The sequence below is a fragment of the Hyperolius riggenbachi genome, chromosome 1, assembly GCF_040937935.1.
Source record: "Hyperolius riggenbachi isolate aHypRig1 chromosome 1, aHypRig1.pri, whole genome shotgun sequence".
Classification (NCBI taxonomy): Eukaryota; Metazoa; Chordata; class Amphibia; order Anura; family Hyperoliidae; genus Hyperolius; species Hyperolius riggenbachi.
In genome coordinates, this window is record NC_090646.1 from 660,255,800 (window position 1) to 660,275,036 (window position 19,237).

At 48.5% G+C, this 19,237-nt stretch overlaps 1 protein-coding gene across 4 annotated transcripts in view; it reads left to right on the top strand.

The window, feature by feature from the left end:
* Window positions 1-7,917: 7,917 nt before the first annotated feature.
* The window catches only part of UNC13B (unc-13 homolog B), a 540,439-nt gene continuing 529,119 nt past the window's right edge, over window positions 7,918-19,237 (top strand). Inside the window, exons 1-2 of one of the 4 annotated variants that reach the window (XM_068252311.1) lie at window positions 7,918-8,001; window positions 13,415-13,489. In XM_068252311.1, coding sequence (XP_068108412.1) covers window positions 13,468-13,489 — 22 coding nt within the window. In that variant the 5' untranslated portion in view covers window positions 7,918-8,001; window positions 13,415-13,467. Of the gene's footprint in view, window positions 8,002-8,050; window positions 8,203-11,579; window positions 11,637-13,414; window positions 13,490-19,237 lie in introns of those variants that run through there. The other 3 variants (XM_068252316.1, XM_068252301.1, XM_068252323.1) reach the window with 3 other exon arrangements.

Here is a 19,237-nt window from a genome sequence, read left to right on the forward strand (position 1 = left end):
GCTGGCATCACCCATCCGCATACCGTGAGCAGTCATTCGCTGGCTTCCAATCCAATTCTGCATCAGGTGACACTGCTGTCCAACTGGATGGCAGGTTATCACCTGGGTATGCGTCACTGTCTGATGCACAAAGACATTCTATGGGCGCCGCATGACTGATTGGCTGCTGCTGGGAGTTCTCCAAGCATGATTGGGGAGGAAGCAATACCTAGATTCAGGCTGCTTTCACAGTAAGACGTCCTTTGCGCGCCGCATGACTGAATAGCTGCTGCTGGGAGCTCCCCTCCAAGCACGATTGGGGAGGAAGCAATACCTAGATTCAATGTAATGTTTTTCAACATCATTTGATGTATGTTCCGGCCCCCCAGTAGTCTGAAGTATGTTGACCCGGCCCTTGACCGAGAAAGTTTGGGGACCCCTGCACTATGGGATAGGGCTTGGACCAGTACAACACAGTAACCAAGCAGCTCAGGGTGACCCCAAACCACCAGGAAAGTATAGGGGAGTAAAAGAGATCAATAGGAATCTCCTCTCAAAACATTGTCTATAGCAGCGGTGGGACGAAATTTTGCATCAAAATTCGCAATTACGCATCATAATGCGAAATTTCTGAGAAAATCATAATTCATTTCGTATGTAATAGTAATATTTCAAAATGTCTTAATTTTCTGCTGACTAACGGTTAATTTTCCAAAAAGTCCTTCTAGTTTGAGAAAATTTGATTTGAAATATGCAAAGAAAAAAATATTCTTTAAAGGGACACTTAAGTCAAACAAAAAAAAATGAGTTTTACTCACCTGGGGCTTCCAATAGCCCGCTGCAGCTGTCCGGTGCCCTCGCCGTCTCCCTCCGATCCTCCTGGCCCCGCCGGCAGCCACTTCCTGTTTCGGTGACAGGAGCTGACAGGCTGGGGACGCGAGTGATTCTTCGCGTTCCCAGACACATTAGCACCCTCTATGCTGCTATATGGTATATGATATATGCTATAGAAGCATAGAGGGCGCTAATGTGTCTGGGAACGCAAAGAATCACTCGCGTCCCCAGCCTGTCAGCTCCTGTCACCGAAACAGGAAGTGGCTGCCGGCGGGGCCAGGAGGATCGGAGGGAGACGGCGAGGGCACCGGACAGCTGCAGGGGGCTATTGGAAGCCCCAGGTGAGTAAAACTCATTTTTCTTTTTTTGACTTAAAGTGTCCCTTTAAACTTATTTGTCTAAGTTTAAAAACCATTTTTTCTTTGCATTTTTAAAATCGATTTTCTCAAACTAAAAGAACTTTTTGGAAAATTATGTTTTTGACTTGTATCCACTATTCTCCTTAACATACATAGCAATAGCATGTATGGGGGCTTTTGAGCCTCCTTCGGTGGCAGATAGAGCAGTGTGTGACCTCATTGGTGGAATACTACCCGGGGAGCCAGCGCTGGAACTGGAACCGAGAGAGAGAAGGCTCTATAGGAACCAGAGCCTTACCTCTCCTTAGCTAAGTATCTGGCTGATTTTCTTTTTCCAGGTTCCCATTCACTTTAATGAGTTTCCATTATCGCAGAGTGTAGTGTGCTTCCCTGTCATGCTTGGCTAACACACGGGACTTGCAGAATTACCAAAGCTTAAATTGTTCCTGAGCTCTGAATGTCCTTATCAAGTAAAGTAGAATTGTCTGTTCTGCCCTGGAGCATTGTTTCTGCTATCTTATTGAATACACTCTGCTCCCAATAAAACAAACCCAAAATAATGATCATGGCTTGCGTCAGGAACCAGGTCCGTTGCACGCCTGCAGAGACAGGACATGACTGTTTTCACCCGTCCCAAATTGGAGCAGCAGCCTTATTTACAAGGCTATAGAGTCAGAGTTGGAGTCTGAGTCAGAGCAATTTTGGGTACCTGGATTCGGAGGTTTTTTTCATAAACTGAGGAGTCGGGAGTCGGATGATTTTGTACCAAATCCACAGCCTGGTAAGTATTGGAGCCTGAGCCATTTAGGCTACCTGGAGTCGGAGTTGGTGGTTTCATAAACTGAGGAGTCGGATGATTTTTGCACCAAATCCACAGCCCTGGTAAATATTAGACTTAGGAGTTGGAGCCATTTAGGGTGCCTGGAGTCGGAGTTGGTGGTTTCATAGACTGAGGAGTCGGATGATTTTTGTACCGACTCCACAGCCCTGCTTATTATTTAGGGGTAAAACAAGGCTGTCGCCCCTCTACCACACCTTCAAGACTCAGTCACCACTAGTTGTCTGCAAACGAGTCTGCTAGACACCATACACACAGATTCCTGTGCTAATGGAGCTCGCCCCCTGTCTATGGCAATTACAACTATTCCCTGCACTGCTGTCGAGCTGCACGCACTTAGCTCGACACTTAGGCAGTTCACGTATCTTGGGTCAGCCGCGGGTAGTAGGCCAAGACTACGGGAACGTCGCACACAAAATGCAATCTCACACGGGTAGCAATGGAACAACCCGAGCATACAATACGGCACAGATATGTAAGACAAGTCTCTGCAGTCTCTCTCTAGGAGATGTAAATTCTCTGCTTAGCAGACACAGAAGACTAACAACTGAAAAGTGGAACAATGCAGAAAGGATATATACAAAAATAATATTTACAAAAACAAAAGTAAAAATAACATTGGCACAGGACAACAAGACATTTGCTTATCCTATATAATAAAACCTAAGTGTCCCTGCGTCATCCTGTCCGTGTCCATACGTTTGAGCTACTGCGCATGTGCAGCACGGACAGCCGTTGGGACAGGGGGGCGGGCAGACAGGTGCGTGCGCGGTGGGGGGGTGCGCGTTCATGCGCACTGACATGCGGCGGTGGTGTGACAGAGATCTAGAGCCTGTTTCTAAACGGGCTTAGGTCAACTAGTTAAAAATAAAAGGGAATAAAACATAAATGGAATATTACCCTGCGTAAGGTCAAAATCAGAGGTCAGGAACCTTTTTGGCTAAGAGAGCCATAAACGCCACATATTTTAAAATGTAATTCCGTGAGAGCCATACAATAGCTTTCAAACTGGGACAGTGCGCATGCGCAGCAGAGGGCTCACGTCCCTGTTGCCATGGTGATGTGTACACAGTTGATGCTCCGGGCAACGGAAGTGTCAGACACGTCTTCAGCTTTTCTTGGGGTTCAGCAACATCAGCATTTACCCCCGAAAGCCAGACAGGAGAAATACCGACTAACAGCTTGTACAATTAGCTAGCGAGATCCCCGCACTTTGGCCCAATAGACTGCCTGTCAACTGACAGACAGCCTATTGGGCCAATCAAAGTGTGGGGATCTCGTCCTACAAAGTCACTGGACCTGACAGGGCCCAGGGTGGGACAATTAGAGTGGCCGTTAGTTTTGGGGGGAGCGTGAGTAAGTTAGTAGTGTTGCTAGTGCCTACTACAGCAGTAGCGTGCCAACTTTGAAAATGTTACTTGTGCTGCCACACTAAGCTGCGCTGCTTGAGCAATGTAGCTTTAGTGAATCAGCCCCTAACTGTGAGCCAGATACAGCCATCAAAGAGACACATCTGGCTCCCGAGCCATAGGTTCCCTACCCCTAGTCTAAATACTGGTGTAGGAGAATGAAATACTGACTTCTTAGATCAGGGTAACACTTGCCGTGCAGCAATCTCCAATGATTTACACTTACTGGATCTCAGAGCTGACCATTTATAGCCTGAAACGTAGCTCTAGGCTCAATTACTTAATTGCCACCTTGGTATGAAATGAAATGACACCCTCTCATGGTAACAGGCTTCACTTTGCACGTATGCACACATCAGACATACTGTTACGGACAGGTGAGCCTTTGACCCTGACGCCAGTGGTAGGCTATCCCAGGGTGCAGAATCTAAATGGCCAAGGGTCTTCCACAAGTGCACCCCGCAAGGGATGATGGGCCGCTACCCCTAGAAGGTAATGGACTGCTTTGCTGCCTAGTAGCCACCAGGTCCCTGAGATTGCCCCACCGGAGGCAGAGAGACCGGCTAAGTCCGCTGTGGAAGGTGGAGAGCAAGGCAAGTATCTTGGCAAGTTGAGAATCAAAGGCAGGCAATGTACAAGCGTAGTCGCATAACAGGCAGATGGTCAAGGCAGGCGGCAAACAGGCGTAATCGGTAAACTGGCAGAGGTCGAGGCAGGTAGAAATAATGTTTCTCAGAATACATTTGTAAAGGATACACAAATTATTGCCAGGGCCGGTTCTAGACGTTTTGCTGCCTGAGGCAAACTTGTGAGGATGTGCCCCCCACCCCACACTTGGAATGATCGCACAGCATCCAACAATGTACTTTGCTTCATTTAATGTTCTCACATGACATTCTGCAGCTCAACACAATAGCACACTGGCTAGATGTGAGTCTATGACAAACAAACTGCTCACCCTCAGCCAGTTGGCCATCCTCCATTCCTCCTCAGTCAGGACAGCAGTGCCACCTCCTCCCTTCTGCTGTGAAAGTCAAATGAAACAATGCTTCTCTCCTCCCTCCCTCCCTCCTCACTGCCAGACTCCTCACACAGCACAACAAGCTGCTTTTCCCCAATGATACTCTCCTGCCTCCCTCCTCCTCACTCACTGTCAGACTCCTCACACAGCACAACAAGCTGCTTTTCCCCAATGATGACCTCTTTACCTCGCTCTCTTCTCACTGCGCCTCCTACTCTGACTGCATGCTGTTGTTGTAAACACAGTACAAACATTCTGCCCCTGTAATCTCTGCACCTGATGCAAATGTTTGACCTTGCTTCATGAGAGAACTGGCCCTGATTATTGCCAGGCCATATACATATCACTGGCCAAAACTCACTGAATCCACTAACAAACCGTTCAAATAATGGTTTTGCGGAGTGTATATCCACTTCATAAACATTATACTGTTTATGTACAGCCTGGGTCTTTACAGATTACAATATTGTCCTAGAAATTCAATCAGAGTTGCAACAATTATCACAGCAGTGCACATTTAGGGGTTAAAATAGCCGCCCATCCCATTCTTCATAGAACTAGGAGTTGGCTATAAAGGTCCATACCCACAAAACGCTTTTTCAGACGTCTGGAGATTTTTTGAGCGAAGAGCGATCATTTCCACGATCTCGCGACGTGGGTACAGGCTCGGAATTAACAAAGCTTAGTCATGTGCGTCGATAACGCTCATTATACCGGATCTTTAAAGTGTACCAGAGCTGACTAAACTTAAGTTTTATACATACCTGGGGCTTCCTCCAGCCCGATCCGCACGCCGCCGTCCTCAGCCTTCTCTGGCTCCAATACCGGGTCCTGTAACTTCAGCCAGTCACTGCCAGTCTGACGCAAGAGAAGTGTGCTCTTTACGTATCTCTCCAGCAGCCGCCAAAGTGATACGTAGAGGGCGCACTTCTCCTCCACAGACTGGCCGGTACCGAAGAGGGAGAAGAATGAGGACGGCGGCGAGGGAACGATCCGCAGTGATGGAGCTCGAGGAAACCGCAGGTATGTATAACACTTTTAAATTTACTCAACTCTGGTACACTTTAAGATCCTTGACAACTCCCGCCCCGAATACCGCAATCCCTTGAGCTCTCGTTCCCGCCCATGGTGTGCCATCGCCTTTTCCCGCTAAAGCACATGTCTGGCTTCAGGTGCCCTTTAAGGGCTTGTTCAAATTAAGGGCACTTTTGTGTTTTTTTAAGCGCAGGCGATTTTCAAAATCGCCCTAAGGCCTCTTGCACACTACATGCGATTCCAATCTTTTTAGTCTTCCAATTTTTTATTCCAATAAAAAACCGTAGCAGCGTGCACTATGTTTTTTTTAATCGGAATAAAAAATGACATCAGAAAGAAAAAAAAAAAAATCGGAATCGCATGTAGTGGGCAAGAGGCCTAAAATCGCTTTGTGCAGCGATTCCCTATGAGTGTTCACATATGAGCGGTTCGATTCCGATCTGCTCACCAAAGTGCTACCTGTACCATTTTTGGCGCAAGTTGCCTCAATGGAAGGTATAGAGAAATAGCAAAGCGCTTAAAAAAATATAGCGATTTTCAGAATAAATACATTGTATTTATTATTTTCTGGGTCAAAGAGTTCACTTTCTGACTTGCGTCAGGAAGTGAAAAAACAAAAGCGCTTGGAAAAGCGGTATGAAAAAACCCTAACGCGCAGGTAAGCGCCGGGAGGCGCTAAAAAAAATAAAATTCACAAAACACTGGCTTCAGCGATTGCAATTTTAGATGTGAACAAGGCCTAAGGGCCCTTAGGCCTCATTTACATCATTCAGCGCAGATAGCTGTGCGATCTGAACGTAACATGTACGATCGCACGCCATCTGCGCTGTAGATCCTTGTCATTACAATGAATAAGATCTGCGCTGCAATTCCTGAAAATGCATGCAGCAGTGCGATAGCGCATATGATGGAAGCGGTAGAAGGGCTGTCTATGGCCTTCTGCCGTTATTGCGTGTCGCACACTATGCGCGCTAACAAAATGCACACAGCAGTCTGGATGAGCCCTTCGGGCTTGTTTCCTCTAGAGCGAATCTGCATGCGTTTCCTGCATGCAGATTCGCATAGACAATACGAGTGGATGGGACTGTTTCCACTTGCCAGGATTGCTGAGCGTTTTTCTGTGCAGAAAAAATCTGCACGGCAGAGCCATGAGAATTCGCATATCGCTATGCGATTCGCATACAATGGGCTCTATTCTCAATGACTTACCACATGCGGTAAAGTACTTGCGGGAAATGTGCGACCAAAACAGCGCCATGTTGACATTCACAAAATTTTCCGCATGTGGAAAAAGTGCAGTAAATATTCGGTAGCAATGCGATAAAAGTTCCGCAAAAGTCGGTATTTTCCGCAAAAAAATCCAAATACACAAAACAATTAAGGCACATTATTTCTGTGTTAAGTACCGATTGTTTATCACCTACAAGTAGTACTTGATATATTTCGCTTCCCATTGATTAAAATGAAGTCTGAAGGCTTAACCTCTGTGTTTGCTGAAATATTTTTTTTGAACAATTTTTTTCATGCAACCGTTTTACCGCATGTTTACCGCAAGTTTAATGGCTGCTTCCGAACTTTTTTTTACCGCATGCGGAAAATTTTAGTGAATGTGGAAAAAATGCAGAGATTACCGGTAATTATGCGGTAAAAAATCCTTTCCCGCATGCCTCATTGAGAATAGAGCCCAATGTATTTAATAGGAAATTCGCATGCGGTTTTGGTATGCGAATATTTATGCAAATTTGCATACGATTTCGCATAGAAACAATGGAAAAGCACACAGGCACTGCCATGGTTAAATTCGCATACATAGTCATCCATGCAAAATCATACACTCATTTTTCTGTGGCGATTCCCATCGCACAAGTGGAAAAGGGACCTAGCGTCCTTTAGCATCCCTTCACAGAAGCAAGAAGTTTTGAATCAGGATGATACAGAAGGAGGGCTGATCTATGGGATGCTCAGCCTTCTGGCTTGGTGCCAATTTTGTAGCAATTTGTTTCCATTAATGGGCCAATCACACGCGGCTCCCGCTGATCCCACAACTACCTGCGTGACATTGGGAACATTTTAGAACTCATCATTAACCCCGTGTGACCCGGAGCCCAGCAACACTTCACCCTCTCCGGGCTGGCAGCTTCTGCTATACGCCGAGCTGATCCCCGAGTGACGGAGGCTGACCACCTGTAGCTGAGAGAAGAGCAGAGAAGCGGCAGCCGTGGCGGAGCAGTAAAATAGTCCCTCCTCAGGTGAGCGGCGGAGGCGTCCATTCACAGCACACCTGCCCGGCGCACTGACACCGCTGCCTGTCTGCCTGAGAGGACTGACCCCCTCGCGACCTGACTGCGAGAGGCCCGCCCACCTGTCACATAACCACGCCCGGCTTCTCCCATTGGCTGACGTCCCAACTCCACGTCAATCATCCCCCTTTCACCTGTGCGGCGTCCTCCTCCCAGTCCGGCGGGGAGCTGGCCACCCCCCTCGCCGCTATGGGATGGGTCGGGCCGTCCCCTGGGGCTGCTGGAGGTGAGCTGAACCATACTAGGAGGGAGGGGGCGCTAGTGTGGATGGGAGAGGAGTGGGCAGGGCCGGGAGCTCGCTCACTCTTCTCTCTCAGGCTGTCAGTCGGATGTTCTCCTCCTGCACCTGCTGGCAGCTCTGCGCGCCGAGGTCCGCTCCTGGGAGACAGCAGGTGATCGGCGCGCCGCTACTCCGCCTAGCGCTGCTGTGTGTGATACTTCACTGCTCTCCTCTAAATCCTGCATGACTTCCACTTCCCCTGACTCTACTCCATTACTCCCATGTCCTGCTCTCCTCTGTGTCCTGTACTTCCCTTCACTCCTCACTGCTCTCCTCTGTATCCTGCATGACTTCCACTTCCCCTGACTCTACTCCATTACTCCCATGTCCTGCTCTCCTCTGTATCCTGCACGACTTCCCCTCACTCCTCTGTGTCCTGCACTACTTCCCCTCACTGCTCTCCCCTGTATCCTGCACGACTTCCCCTCACTGCTCTCCTCTGTATCCTGCACGACTTCCCCTCACTGCTCTCCTCTGTATCCTGCACGACTTCCCCTCACTGCTCTCCTCTGTATCCTGCACGACTTCCCCTCACTGCTCTCCTCTGTATCCTGCACGACTTCCCCTCACTGCTCTCCTCTGTGTCCTGCACTACTTCTCCTCACTGCTCTCCTCTGTGTCCTGCACGACTTCCCCTCACTCCTCTGTGTCCTGCAATACTTCCCTTCACTGCTCTCCTCTGTATCGTGCACTACTTTCACTCACTGCTCTCCCCTGTATCCTGCACTACTTCCCCTCACTGCTCCCCCTGTATCCTGCATTACTTCCACTTCCCCTGACTCTACTCCATTACTCCCATGTCCTGCTCTCCACTGTATTCTGCACTACTTCCCCTCACTGCTCCCCCTGTATCCTGCATTACTTCCACTTCCCCTGACTCTACTCCATTACTCCCATGTCCTGCTCTCCACTGTATCCTGCACTACTTCCCCTCACTCCTCTGTGTCCTGCAATACTTCCCCTCACTGCTCTCCTTTGTATCCTGCACTACTTTCCCCTCACTGCTCTCCTCTGTATCCTGCACTACTTCCCCCTCATTGCTCTCCTCTGTATCCTGCACTACTTCCCCTCACTGCTCTCCTCTGTATCCTGCACTACTTCCCCTCACTGCTCTCCTCTGTATCCTGCACTACTTCCCCCTCATTGCTCTCCCCTGTATCCTGCACTACTTCCCCTCACTGCTCTCCTCTGTGTCCTGCACTACTTCCCCTCACTGCTCTCCTCTGTGTCCTGCACTACTTCCCCTCACTGCTCTCCTCTGTGTCCTGCACTACTTCCCCTCACTGCTCTCCTCTGTGTCCTGCACTACTACCCCTCACTGCTCTCCTCTGTGTCCTGCACTACTTCCCCTCACTGCTCTCCTCTGTGTCCTGCACTACTTCCCCCTCACTGCTCTCCTCTGTATCCTGCACTACTTCCCCCTCACTGCTCTCCTCTGTATCCTGCACTACTTCCCCCTCACTGCTCTCCTCTGTATCCTGCACTACTTCCCCCTCACTGCTCTCCTCTGTATCCTGCACTACTTCCCCCTCACTGCTCTCCTCTGTATCCTACACTACTTCCCCCTCACTGCTCTCCTCTGTATCCTACACTACTTCCCCCTCACTGCTCTCCTCTGTATCCTGCACTACCTCCCCTCACTGCTCTCCTCTGTATCCTGCATGACTTCCCCTCACTGCTCTGTATCCTGCACGACTTCCCCCTCATTGCTCTCCTCTATCCTGCACTACTTCCCCCTCACTACTCTCCTCTGTATCCTGCACTACTTCCCCTTACTGCTCTCCTCTGTGTCCTGCACTACTTCCCCTCACTGCTCTCCTCTGTATCCTACACTACTTCCCCTCACTGCTCTCCTCTGTATCCTGCACGACCTCCCCTCCCTGCTCTATATCCTGCACGACTTCCCCCTCATTGCTCTCCTCTGTATCCTGCACTACTTCCCCTCACTGCTCTCCTCTGTATCCTGCACTACTTCCCCTCACTGCTCTCCTCTGTGTCCTGCACTACTTCCCCTCACTGCTCTACTCTGTATCCTGCACTACTTCCACTTCCTCTCAATCTTCTGTATCCTGCACTACTTCCACTTCCTCTCAATCTTCTGTATCCTGCACTACTTCCACTTCCTCTCAATCTTCTGTATCCTGCACTACCTCCACTTCCTCTCAATCTTCTGTATCCTGCACTACCTCCACTTCCTCTCAATCTTCTGTATCCCGCATTACTTCCACTTCCTCTCAATCTTCTGTATCCCGCGTTACTTCCACTTCCCCCACACTCCTCTGTATCCCGCGTTACTTCCACTTCCCCCACACTCCTCTGTATCCCGCGTTACTTCCACTTCCCCCACACTCCTCTGTATCCCGCGTTACTTCCACTTCCCCCACACTCCTCTGTATCCCGCGTTACTTCCACTTCCCCCACACTCCTCTGTATCCCGCGTTACTTCCACTTCCCCCTCACTCCTCTGTATCCCGCGTTACTTCCACTTCCCCCTCACTCCTCTGTATCCCGCGTTACTTCCACTTCCCCCTCACTCCTCTGTATCCCGCGTTACTTCCACTTTCCCCTCACTCCTCTGTATCCCGCGTTACTTCCACTTCCCCCACACTCCTCTGTATCCCGCGTTACTTCCACTTCCCCCACACTCCTCTGTATCCCGCGTTACTTCCACTTCCCCCACACTCCTCTGTATCCCGCGTTACTTCCACTTCCCCCTCACTCCTCTGTATCCCGCGTTACTTCCACTTCCCCCTCACTCCTCTGTATCCCGCGTTACTTCCACTTCCCCCTCACTCCTCTGTATCCCGCGTTACTTCCACTTCCCCCTCACTCCTCTGTATCCCGCGTTACTTCCACTTCCCCCTCACTCCTCTGTATCCCGCGTTACTTCCACTTCCCCCTCACTCCTCTGTATCCCGCGTTACTTCCACTTCCCCCTCACTCCTAATTATTTGCATCTGGTTAGTTCTGTGCATTGTTCTGTTCAGGTGAATTCCACTTGCTGTGGACCAAAACATTGTTCCAAAGTCCAAATTGGTGTCCCTCACTTCTGCACTCTCTCCGGGTCCTGCACTGCTAATAGTTCAGCACCCCCTCCAGATCCTGCACTGCTGATGATCCAGCATCTCCTCCCTCCTTCACTGTCTGCCCCGTCCATCTCTCACCCTCCCCCCTCTCACTTTACTATCTAGAGTCCTTTAAAGGGAACCTGAAGTTAGTTATATGGAGGATGCCATATTTTTGTTTCCTTTTAAACAATACCAGTTGCCTGGCTCTCCTTCTGATTCTGTGTTTCTAATAAATAAGCCACAGACCCTGAACAAGCATGCAGTAGATCAACAGGGTTGCTGGGCAACTGGCATTGTTTGCAAGGAAATAAATATGGCAGCCTCCATATCACTCTCACCTCGGGTTCCCTTTTAAATTCCTGAACGTCATTTGTCATCTCGGTAATCCTATCAATCCCATGTGTCCGCACTATTTGTTCTGTATTGTCAGTGGCAGCACACTCCCCTGCCTGTGTCTCGACTCCCAGCTTCCCTGCGTCTCTCCTGAGTCCTGTATCCTCATTCTGTCGCCAGGTATCTGGCTATACATCTTCATTTACTTCCACATCTGCGGCTTCCTGCCCCCTCTGATTGCTATCGACCGTTCACCCCGCCGTATATTACATTTCAGATTTCCCCTTGAGATCCCAGTGTCTGCCTCCCCCTCCGGATCCTGCATCTCTGCGGCTGATCGTTCACCGGCAGTAACTCTGCGATCTGCTGTGCTTTATCGTTAACCCCTCTCTCATCGCTGCCATTTATCACTCCCCCCCCCCCCCCCCCCAATCATTGGGATCCTCTATATTAGGAAATATTCCCGTCCCTTTTTGTCTTTCACATTATAATCAGCTGCACCTGTCTGTTCTCTTCAGTATAGAGTGTTGTCATTTTTATTATTGCTTTATTTTATTTTTTTTTCCTGAGTCTCCCCAACCCACAACTTCTCTGCTGCCTGCAACTCCCATTCTCTTGTGATGGGAATGAGTTCATGCTGGTTGTTCCCCTGCAGCTGTTACCCCCTTTAGTCTGTGCCGGTGTCTCCTTGTCTCTCCCCTGCAGCTGTCGCCCCTCTCTCTGTGCCGGTACAGCGGTATGTCCTGGTCTCTCCCCTGCAGCTGTTGCCTCTCTCTGTGCTGGTACACCGGTGTGTCCTGGTCTCCCCCCTGCAGCTCTTGCCCCTCTTTCTGCCCTTGTATGGTGGTATGTCCTGATCTCTCCCCTGCAGCTGTTGCCCCTCTCTGTCTGTGCTGGTGTCCTGGTCTCTCCCCTGCAGCTGTTGCCCCTCTTTGTCTGTGCTGGTACACCGGTGTGTCCTGGTCTCTCCCCTGCAGCTGTTGCCCCTCTTTTTCTGCCTGGGTATGGTGGTGTGTCCTGGCCTCTCCCCCGCAGCTGTCACCCCTCTCTGTCTGTGCTGGTACACCGGTGTGTCCTGGTCTCTCCCCTGCAGCTGTTGCCCCTCTCTGTCTGTGCTGTTACACCGGTGTGTGCTGGTCTCTCCCCTGCAGCTCTTTCTCCTCTCTGTCTGTGCCGGTACACTGGTGTGTCCTGGTCTCTCCCCTGCAGCTGTCGCTCCTCTGTCAGTCTGTGCCGGTACACCTGTGTGTCCTGGTCTCTCCCCTGTAGCTGTCGCTCTTCTGTCAGTCTGTGCTAGTACACCTGTGTGTCCTGGTCTCTCCCCTGTAGCTGTCGCTCTTCTGTCAGTCTGTGCCGGTACACCTGTGTGTCCTGTTCTCTCCCCTGCAGCTTTTGCCCCTCTCTGTCTGTGCCGGTACACCGGTGTGTCCTGGTCTCTCCCCGTAGCTGTCGCTCCTCTGTCAGTCTGTGCCGGTACACCTGTGTGTCCTGGTCTCTCCCCTGTAGCTGTTGCTCCTCTGTCAGTCTGTGCCGCCCGGTACACCTGTGTGTCCTGGTCTCTCCCCTGCAGCTGTTGCCCCTCTCTCTCTGTGCCGGTACACCTGTGTGTCCTGGTCTCTCCCCTGCAGCTGTCGCCCCTCTCTGTCCTGATAAACCGGTGTGTCCTGGTCTTTCCCCTGCAGCTGTCGCCCCTCTCTGTCTGTGCCGGTACACCTGTGTGTCCTGGTCTCTCCCCTGCAGCTGTCGCTCCTCTGTCAGTCTCTGCTGGTACAGCGGTGTGCCCTGTTTGCCTCCCAGAGAGCTGCCTCCCCTCTCCTTTCTTCTGCCCTTCTGCTGCCTCTCCATCACCTTCCTGCTACCGTTTCTGTAATCCTGCTGCTCTCTCGTGCCCAGGTGGCGCTGGTAATTCCAGACTATTAATCCTAATTAATCTTTTTTTTTTTTTTTTTTTTGCACAGCTGCCATGCTCGCCTCATGCCCACCTGTGGAGTAACCCCCACGGACAGAGGCCATGTCTCTCTTATGCGTTCGAGGTAAGTGCCCCCCCCCCCCTGCTGACGGTCTGTTGGCATCTGGTTGTTTGTAGTAATTAAGGCTTCCTCTAAGTACGGCTTTGTGTGCTGGCAGCTCCGTTTCAGAATCGCTTCTAGGGCTGGTTTGATTAACATTTTTTCCTGACTTTGAGCTGTAGTGAAAGCAATAGTGTTATAGATCATGTACTTCTCAGTCTGATGTATTTGGAACCGTATTTCCTTTAGGTGCAGCGATCTGGGTGTTGTATAATTTGGGTCTAGAAGCTCACAATCTAATCCCTACCATAGTCATATATCTATGTATGTATCATGTAGTGTATGTATTGTAGTCTAGGGCCAATTTAGGGGAAAGCCAATGAACTTGCGTATCTGCATGCTTTTTGGGATGTCGTAGGAAACCGTAGTGCCCGGAGGAAACCCACACAGACACAGGTAGAACATACAAACTGCGTGCAGACAATCCCCTGGCTGGAATTTTGAGCTGGGGACCCAGCGCTGCAAAACAAGAGTGCTAACCACTACAGCACCGTGTTTTATAAAGCGCAAACATATTCTGTGGAGCTGTACAGAGTAAGAAACAAACATGTGGTTCATAAAAATACAGAGACCGGTATGCAGCAAATTCAATAGAATCTCTTTATAGTAATTTCCTGATATAATAAACCTCTGTCTAGAGAAAGTCCAGTCCCCGAGTCCCGACCATGCATCTGTATGAATAAACAACGTATGACAAATCCTGATATAGTAAACGTCTGATATAGTAAACTACTTGGCGCGATCTCTGAGTTTATTATCACGGAATATGTTGGCGCTTTGTAAATCGATGATGATGATAAAGGGATTTGGATATATAGACATTGGTACAATGTTGGTACATATAGTAATTACAGTGACAAATGTAACACGATGGATAAAATGTATAGATAATTCCAAGACACAAAAGGGTGAGAGAGCTCTGCCCTTGCAAGCTTACAGTGTAAAGGGATTTGGGGGACAAGAGGTTGGGTAGTATGCAATATATACCTAGAGGCAGTGTGTTTTTAGGTTTTTTAGTAAGGAGTACAACATGGCCAGAGGTTAAAGGGAGATCGCTTAAAGGGACACTTAAGTCAAACAAATGAGTTATACTCACCTAGGGCTTCCAATAGCCCCCTGCAGCTGTCCGGTGCCCTCGCGTCTCCCTTCGATCCTCCTGGCCCCGCCGGCAGCCACTTCCTGTTTCGGTGACAGGAGCTGACAGGCTGGGGACGCGACTGATTCTTCGCGTTCCCAGACACATTAGCACCCTCTATGCTGCTATATGGTATATGATGTATGCTATAGTAGCATAGATGGCGCTATTGTGGCCAGGAACGCGAAGAATCACTCGCGTCCCCAGCCTGTCAGCTCCTGTCACCGAAACAGGAAGTGGCTGCCGGCTGGGCCAGGAGGTTAGGAGGGAGACAGCGAGGGCACCGGACAGCTGCAGCGGGCTATTGGAAGCCCCAGGTGAGTAAAACTCATTTTTTTTGTTTGACTTAACCTCCATAGCGGTAACCCCGTGGTGGACACGGGGTAAGCCGCCGGAGGGTGCCGCTCAGGCCCTGCTGGGCCGATTTTCATAATTTTTTTTTTTTTTTTTTTTTGCTGGACGCAGCTAGCACTTTGCTAGCTGCGCCAGCACTCTGATCGCCGCCGGCCCCCGCCCGATCGCCGCTATCTGATGCGGCGTGCCCCCCCCCCCCCCCCCCAGACCCCGTGCGCTGCCTGGCCAATTAGTGCCAGGCAGCGCCGAGGGGTGGTTCGGGACTCCCAATGACGTCCCGACGTCGCTGACGTCATCCCGCCCCGTCGCCATGGCGACGGGGGAAGCCCTCTAGGAAATCCCGTTCTTTGAACGGGATTTCCTGATCGGAGATCGCCGAAGGCGATCGAAGCGGGGGGATGCCGCTGAGCAGCGGCTATCATGTTGCGAGCCCTGGGCTCGCTACATGATTAAAAAAATAAAAAAATAAAAACTGCTGCGCTGCCCCCTGGCGGAATTTTTCATACCGCCAGGGGGGTTAAGTGTCCCTTTAAGTTATATAGCGAATGCTTGTTGGAAAAAGTTTTGGAAGGGGATTCCAGTGGAAGGGTGAGGCATGTGAGAAATCTTGTTGGTGAATGTGGGGAGGTGTTTCTGGCAAAGCACAGGAGAAGGCCATGTGCAGATCTGAGATTGCGATTGGGTTGGTATCTGGAAACTAGTGAGGAGATGTACAGGGGAGAGAGATTGTGGAGAGCAGAGTTATGGCGCATACACACAAGCAATTTTAATTTTGAGTGCTATGAACAGATTGTGTAGGAATGGCTCTCATACTACATGGAAGGTGGTAAAATTGGGCTGTGATCTTTGATTTTCCAAAGACTTTTATCTCAAGTGTGTGCTTAGCTTTAGAAGTAGTAAAATTTAGCCAATAATTGGCCAACCAAAATTGGATGTGTGTACCAGGCTATTGCTTTAAATGCAGTCAAATTGTGTTACCTTTCTTCCACTATAGAATAGAATGATGTAATAACAAAAAGATGAATGAATATATAGCATTATCGTAGGGATACAGACCTAATCCTCTGCTCCTGACTGCTGCTGCTAATCTATTTGTCTGCAGTAGTGTCTGAAGCACACCAGAAACAGGCATGTAGCTAATCAGGTCAGGAAATCTGACAATAATGTCAAACATCTGATCTGCTGCATGCTTGTTCAGGGTCTATGGCTAAAAGTATTATAGGCAGAAGATCTGCAGGGCTGCCAGGCAACTGGTATTGTTTAAAAGGTAATAAATATGGCAGCCTCCCTTTTACTCTCGCTTCAGTTGTCTTTTAAGTGGCAACAGGATAAGCCGTCATTCAGCCCACCCTGAGCCCAGTTTGCCGGCGGCGTACACATGCGTACGCACTTACCTCTGCAGCTGTTAAGGAACTACAAGTCCCACAATGCATTGTAGGAATCTGACAGCCACAGTCATGATTCATAAAGGCAAATGCATTGTGGGACTTGTAGTTCCTTAACAGCTGGAGAGCCAAGTTTGCAGATCGCTGCTATAGAGGCTTCCCACCTTCTCCTCCAGACCACCACCGCTGCCTGGGCCCCTCTGAAAGTTTGCAGCCGCGATCCCGCATATGAATGAGCGTGACGGCACTGCGCAGATGTAGGATGGAGCCGCTCGTGCATTGGTAAAAAAGCCAAGTTTGCACTCAGTGGGCCTGATTTATCAAAGCATTACCGACAGTTTTTTTTTCTTCTTAACCACTTGAGGACCACAGTCTTTCTACCCCTTAAGGACCAGAGCCTTTTTCTCCATTCAGACCACTGCAGCTTTCACGGTTTATTGCTCGGTCAAACAACCTACCACCTAAATGAATTTTACCTCCTTTTCTTGTCACTAATACAGCTTTCTTTTGGTGCTATTTGATTGCTGCTGCGAGTTTTACTTTTTATTATATTCATCAAAAAAGACATGAATTTTGTCAAAAAAATGACTTTTTTAACTTTCTGTGCTGACATTTTTCAAATAAAGTAAAATTTCCTATACATTTGAGCACGAAAGTTATTCTGCTACATGTCTGATTAAAAAAAACCCCATTCAGTGTATATTTATTGGATTTGGTAAAAGTTATAGCGTTTACAAACTATGGTGCCAAAAGTGAATTTTCCCATTTTCAAGCATCTCTGACTTTTCTGAGCACCTGTCAGGTTTCATGAGGGGCTAAAATTCCAGGATAGTACAAATACCCCCCAAATGACCCCATTTTGGAAAGAAGACATCCCAAAGTATTCACAAAGAGGCATGGTGAGTTCATAGAAGATTTTATTTTTTGTCACAAGTTAGCGGAAAATGACACTTTGTGACAAAAAAAAAAAAAAAGAAAAAGTTTCCATTTCTTCTAACTTGCGACAAAAAAAAATGAAATCTGCCACGGACTCACTATGCTCCTCTCTGAATACCTTGAAGTGTCTACTTTCCAAAATGGGGTAATTTGTGGGGTGTGTTCACTGTCCTGGCATTTTGGGGAGTGCCTAATTGTAAGCACCCCTGTAAAGCCTAAAGATGCTCATTGGACTTTGGGCCCCTTAGCGCAGTTAGGCTGCAAAAAAGTGCCACACATGTGGTATTGCCGTACTCAGGAGAAGTAGTATAATGTGTTTTGGGGTGTATTTTTACACATACCCATGCTGGGTGGGAGAAATATCTCTGTAAATGACAATTTTTTTTTAATTTTTTTTACACACAATTGTCTATAGAGATATTTCTCCCACTCAGCATGGGTATGTGGAAAAATACACCCTAAAACACATTATACTACTTCTCCTGAGTACGGCGATACCACATGTGTGGCACTTTTTTGCACCCTAACTGCGCTAAGGGGCCCAAAGTCCAATGAGTACCTTTAGGATTTCACAGGTCATTTTGAGAAATTTGGTTTCAAGACTACTCCTCACGGTTTAGGGCCCCTAAAATGCCAGGACAGTATAGGAACCCCACAAATTACCCCATTTTAGGAAGACACCCCAAGGTATTCCGTTAGGAGTATGGTGAGTTCATAGAAGATTTTTTTTTTTTTTGTCACAAGTTAGTGGAAATTGATTTTAATTGTTTTTTTCACAAAGTGTCATTTTCCGCTAACTTGTGACAAAAAATAAAATCTTCTATGAACTCACTGTACTCCTAACGGAATACCTTGGGGTGTCTTCTTTCTAAAATGGGGTCATTTGTGGGGTTCCTATACTGCCCTGGCATTTTAGGGGCCCTAAACCGTGAGGAGTAGTCTTGAAACCAAATGTCGCAAAATGACCTGTGAAATCCTAAAGGTACTCATTGGACTTTGGGCCCCTTAGCGCACTTAAGGTGCAAAAAAGTGCCACACATGTGGTATCGCCGTACTCAGAAGAAGTATTATAATGTGTTTTGTGGTGTATTTTTACATATAACCATGCTGGGTGGGAGAAATATCTCTGTAAATGACACATTTTTGATTTTTTTTTTTTTACACACAATTGTCCATTTACAGAGAGATTTCTCCCACCCAGCATGGGTATGTGTAAAAATACACCACAAAACACATTATACTACTTCTCCTGAGAATGGCGATACCACATGTGTGACACTTTTTTGCAGCCTAGGTGCGCTAAGGGGCCCAACGTCCTATTCACAGGTCATTTTGAGGCATTTGTTTTCTAGACTACTCCTCACGGTTTAGGGCCCCTAAAATGCCAGGGCAGTATAGGAACCCCACAAGTGACCCCATTTTAGAAAGAAGACACCCCAAGGTATTCCGTTAGGGGTATGGTGAGTTCATAGAAGATTTTATTTTGTCACAAGTTAGTGAAAAATGACACTTTGTGAAAAAAAAACAATAAAAATCCAATTTCCGCTAACTTTTGACAAACAATAAAATCTTCTATGAACTCATCATACACCTAACAGAATACCTTGGGGTGTCTTCTTTCTAAAATGGGGTCACTTGTGGGGTTCCTATACTGCCCTGGCATTTTACGGGCCCAAAACTGTGTGAGTAGTCTGGAAACCACATTTCTCAAAATGACTGTTCAGGGGTATAAGCATCTGCAAATTTTGATGACAGGTGGTCTGAGGGGGCAAATTTTGTGGAACCGGTCATAAGCAGGGTGGCCTCTTAGATGACAGGATGTATTGGGCCTGATCTGATGGATAGGAGTGCTAGGGGGGTGACAGGAGGTGATTGATGGGTGTCTCAGGGGGCGGTTAGAGG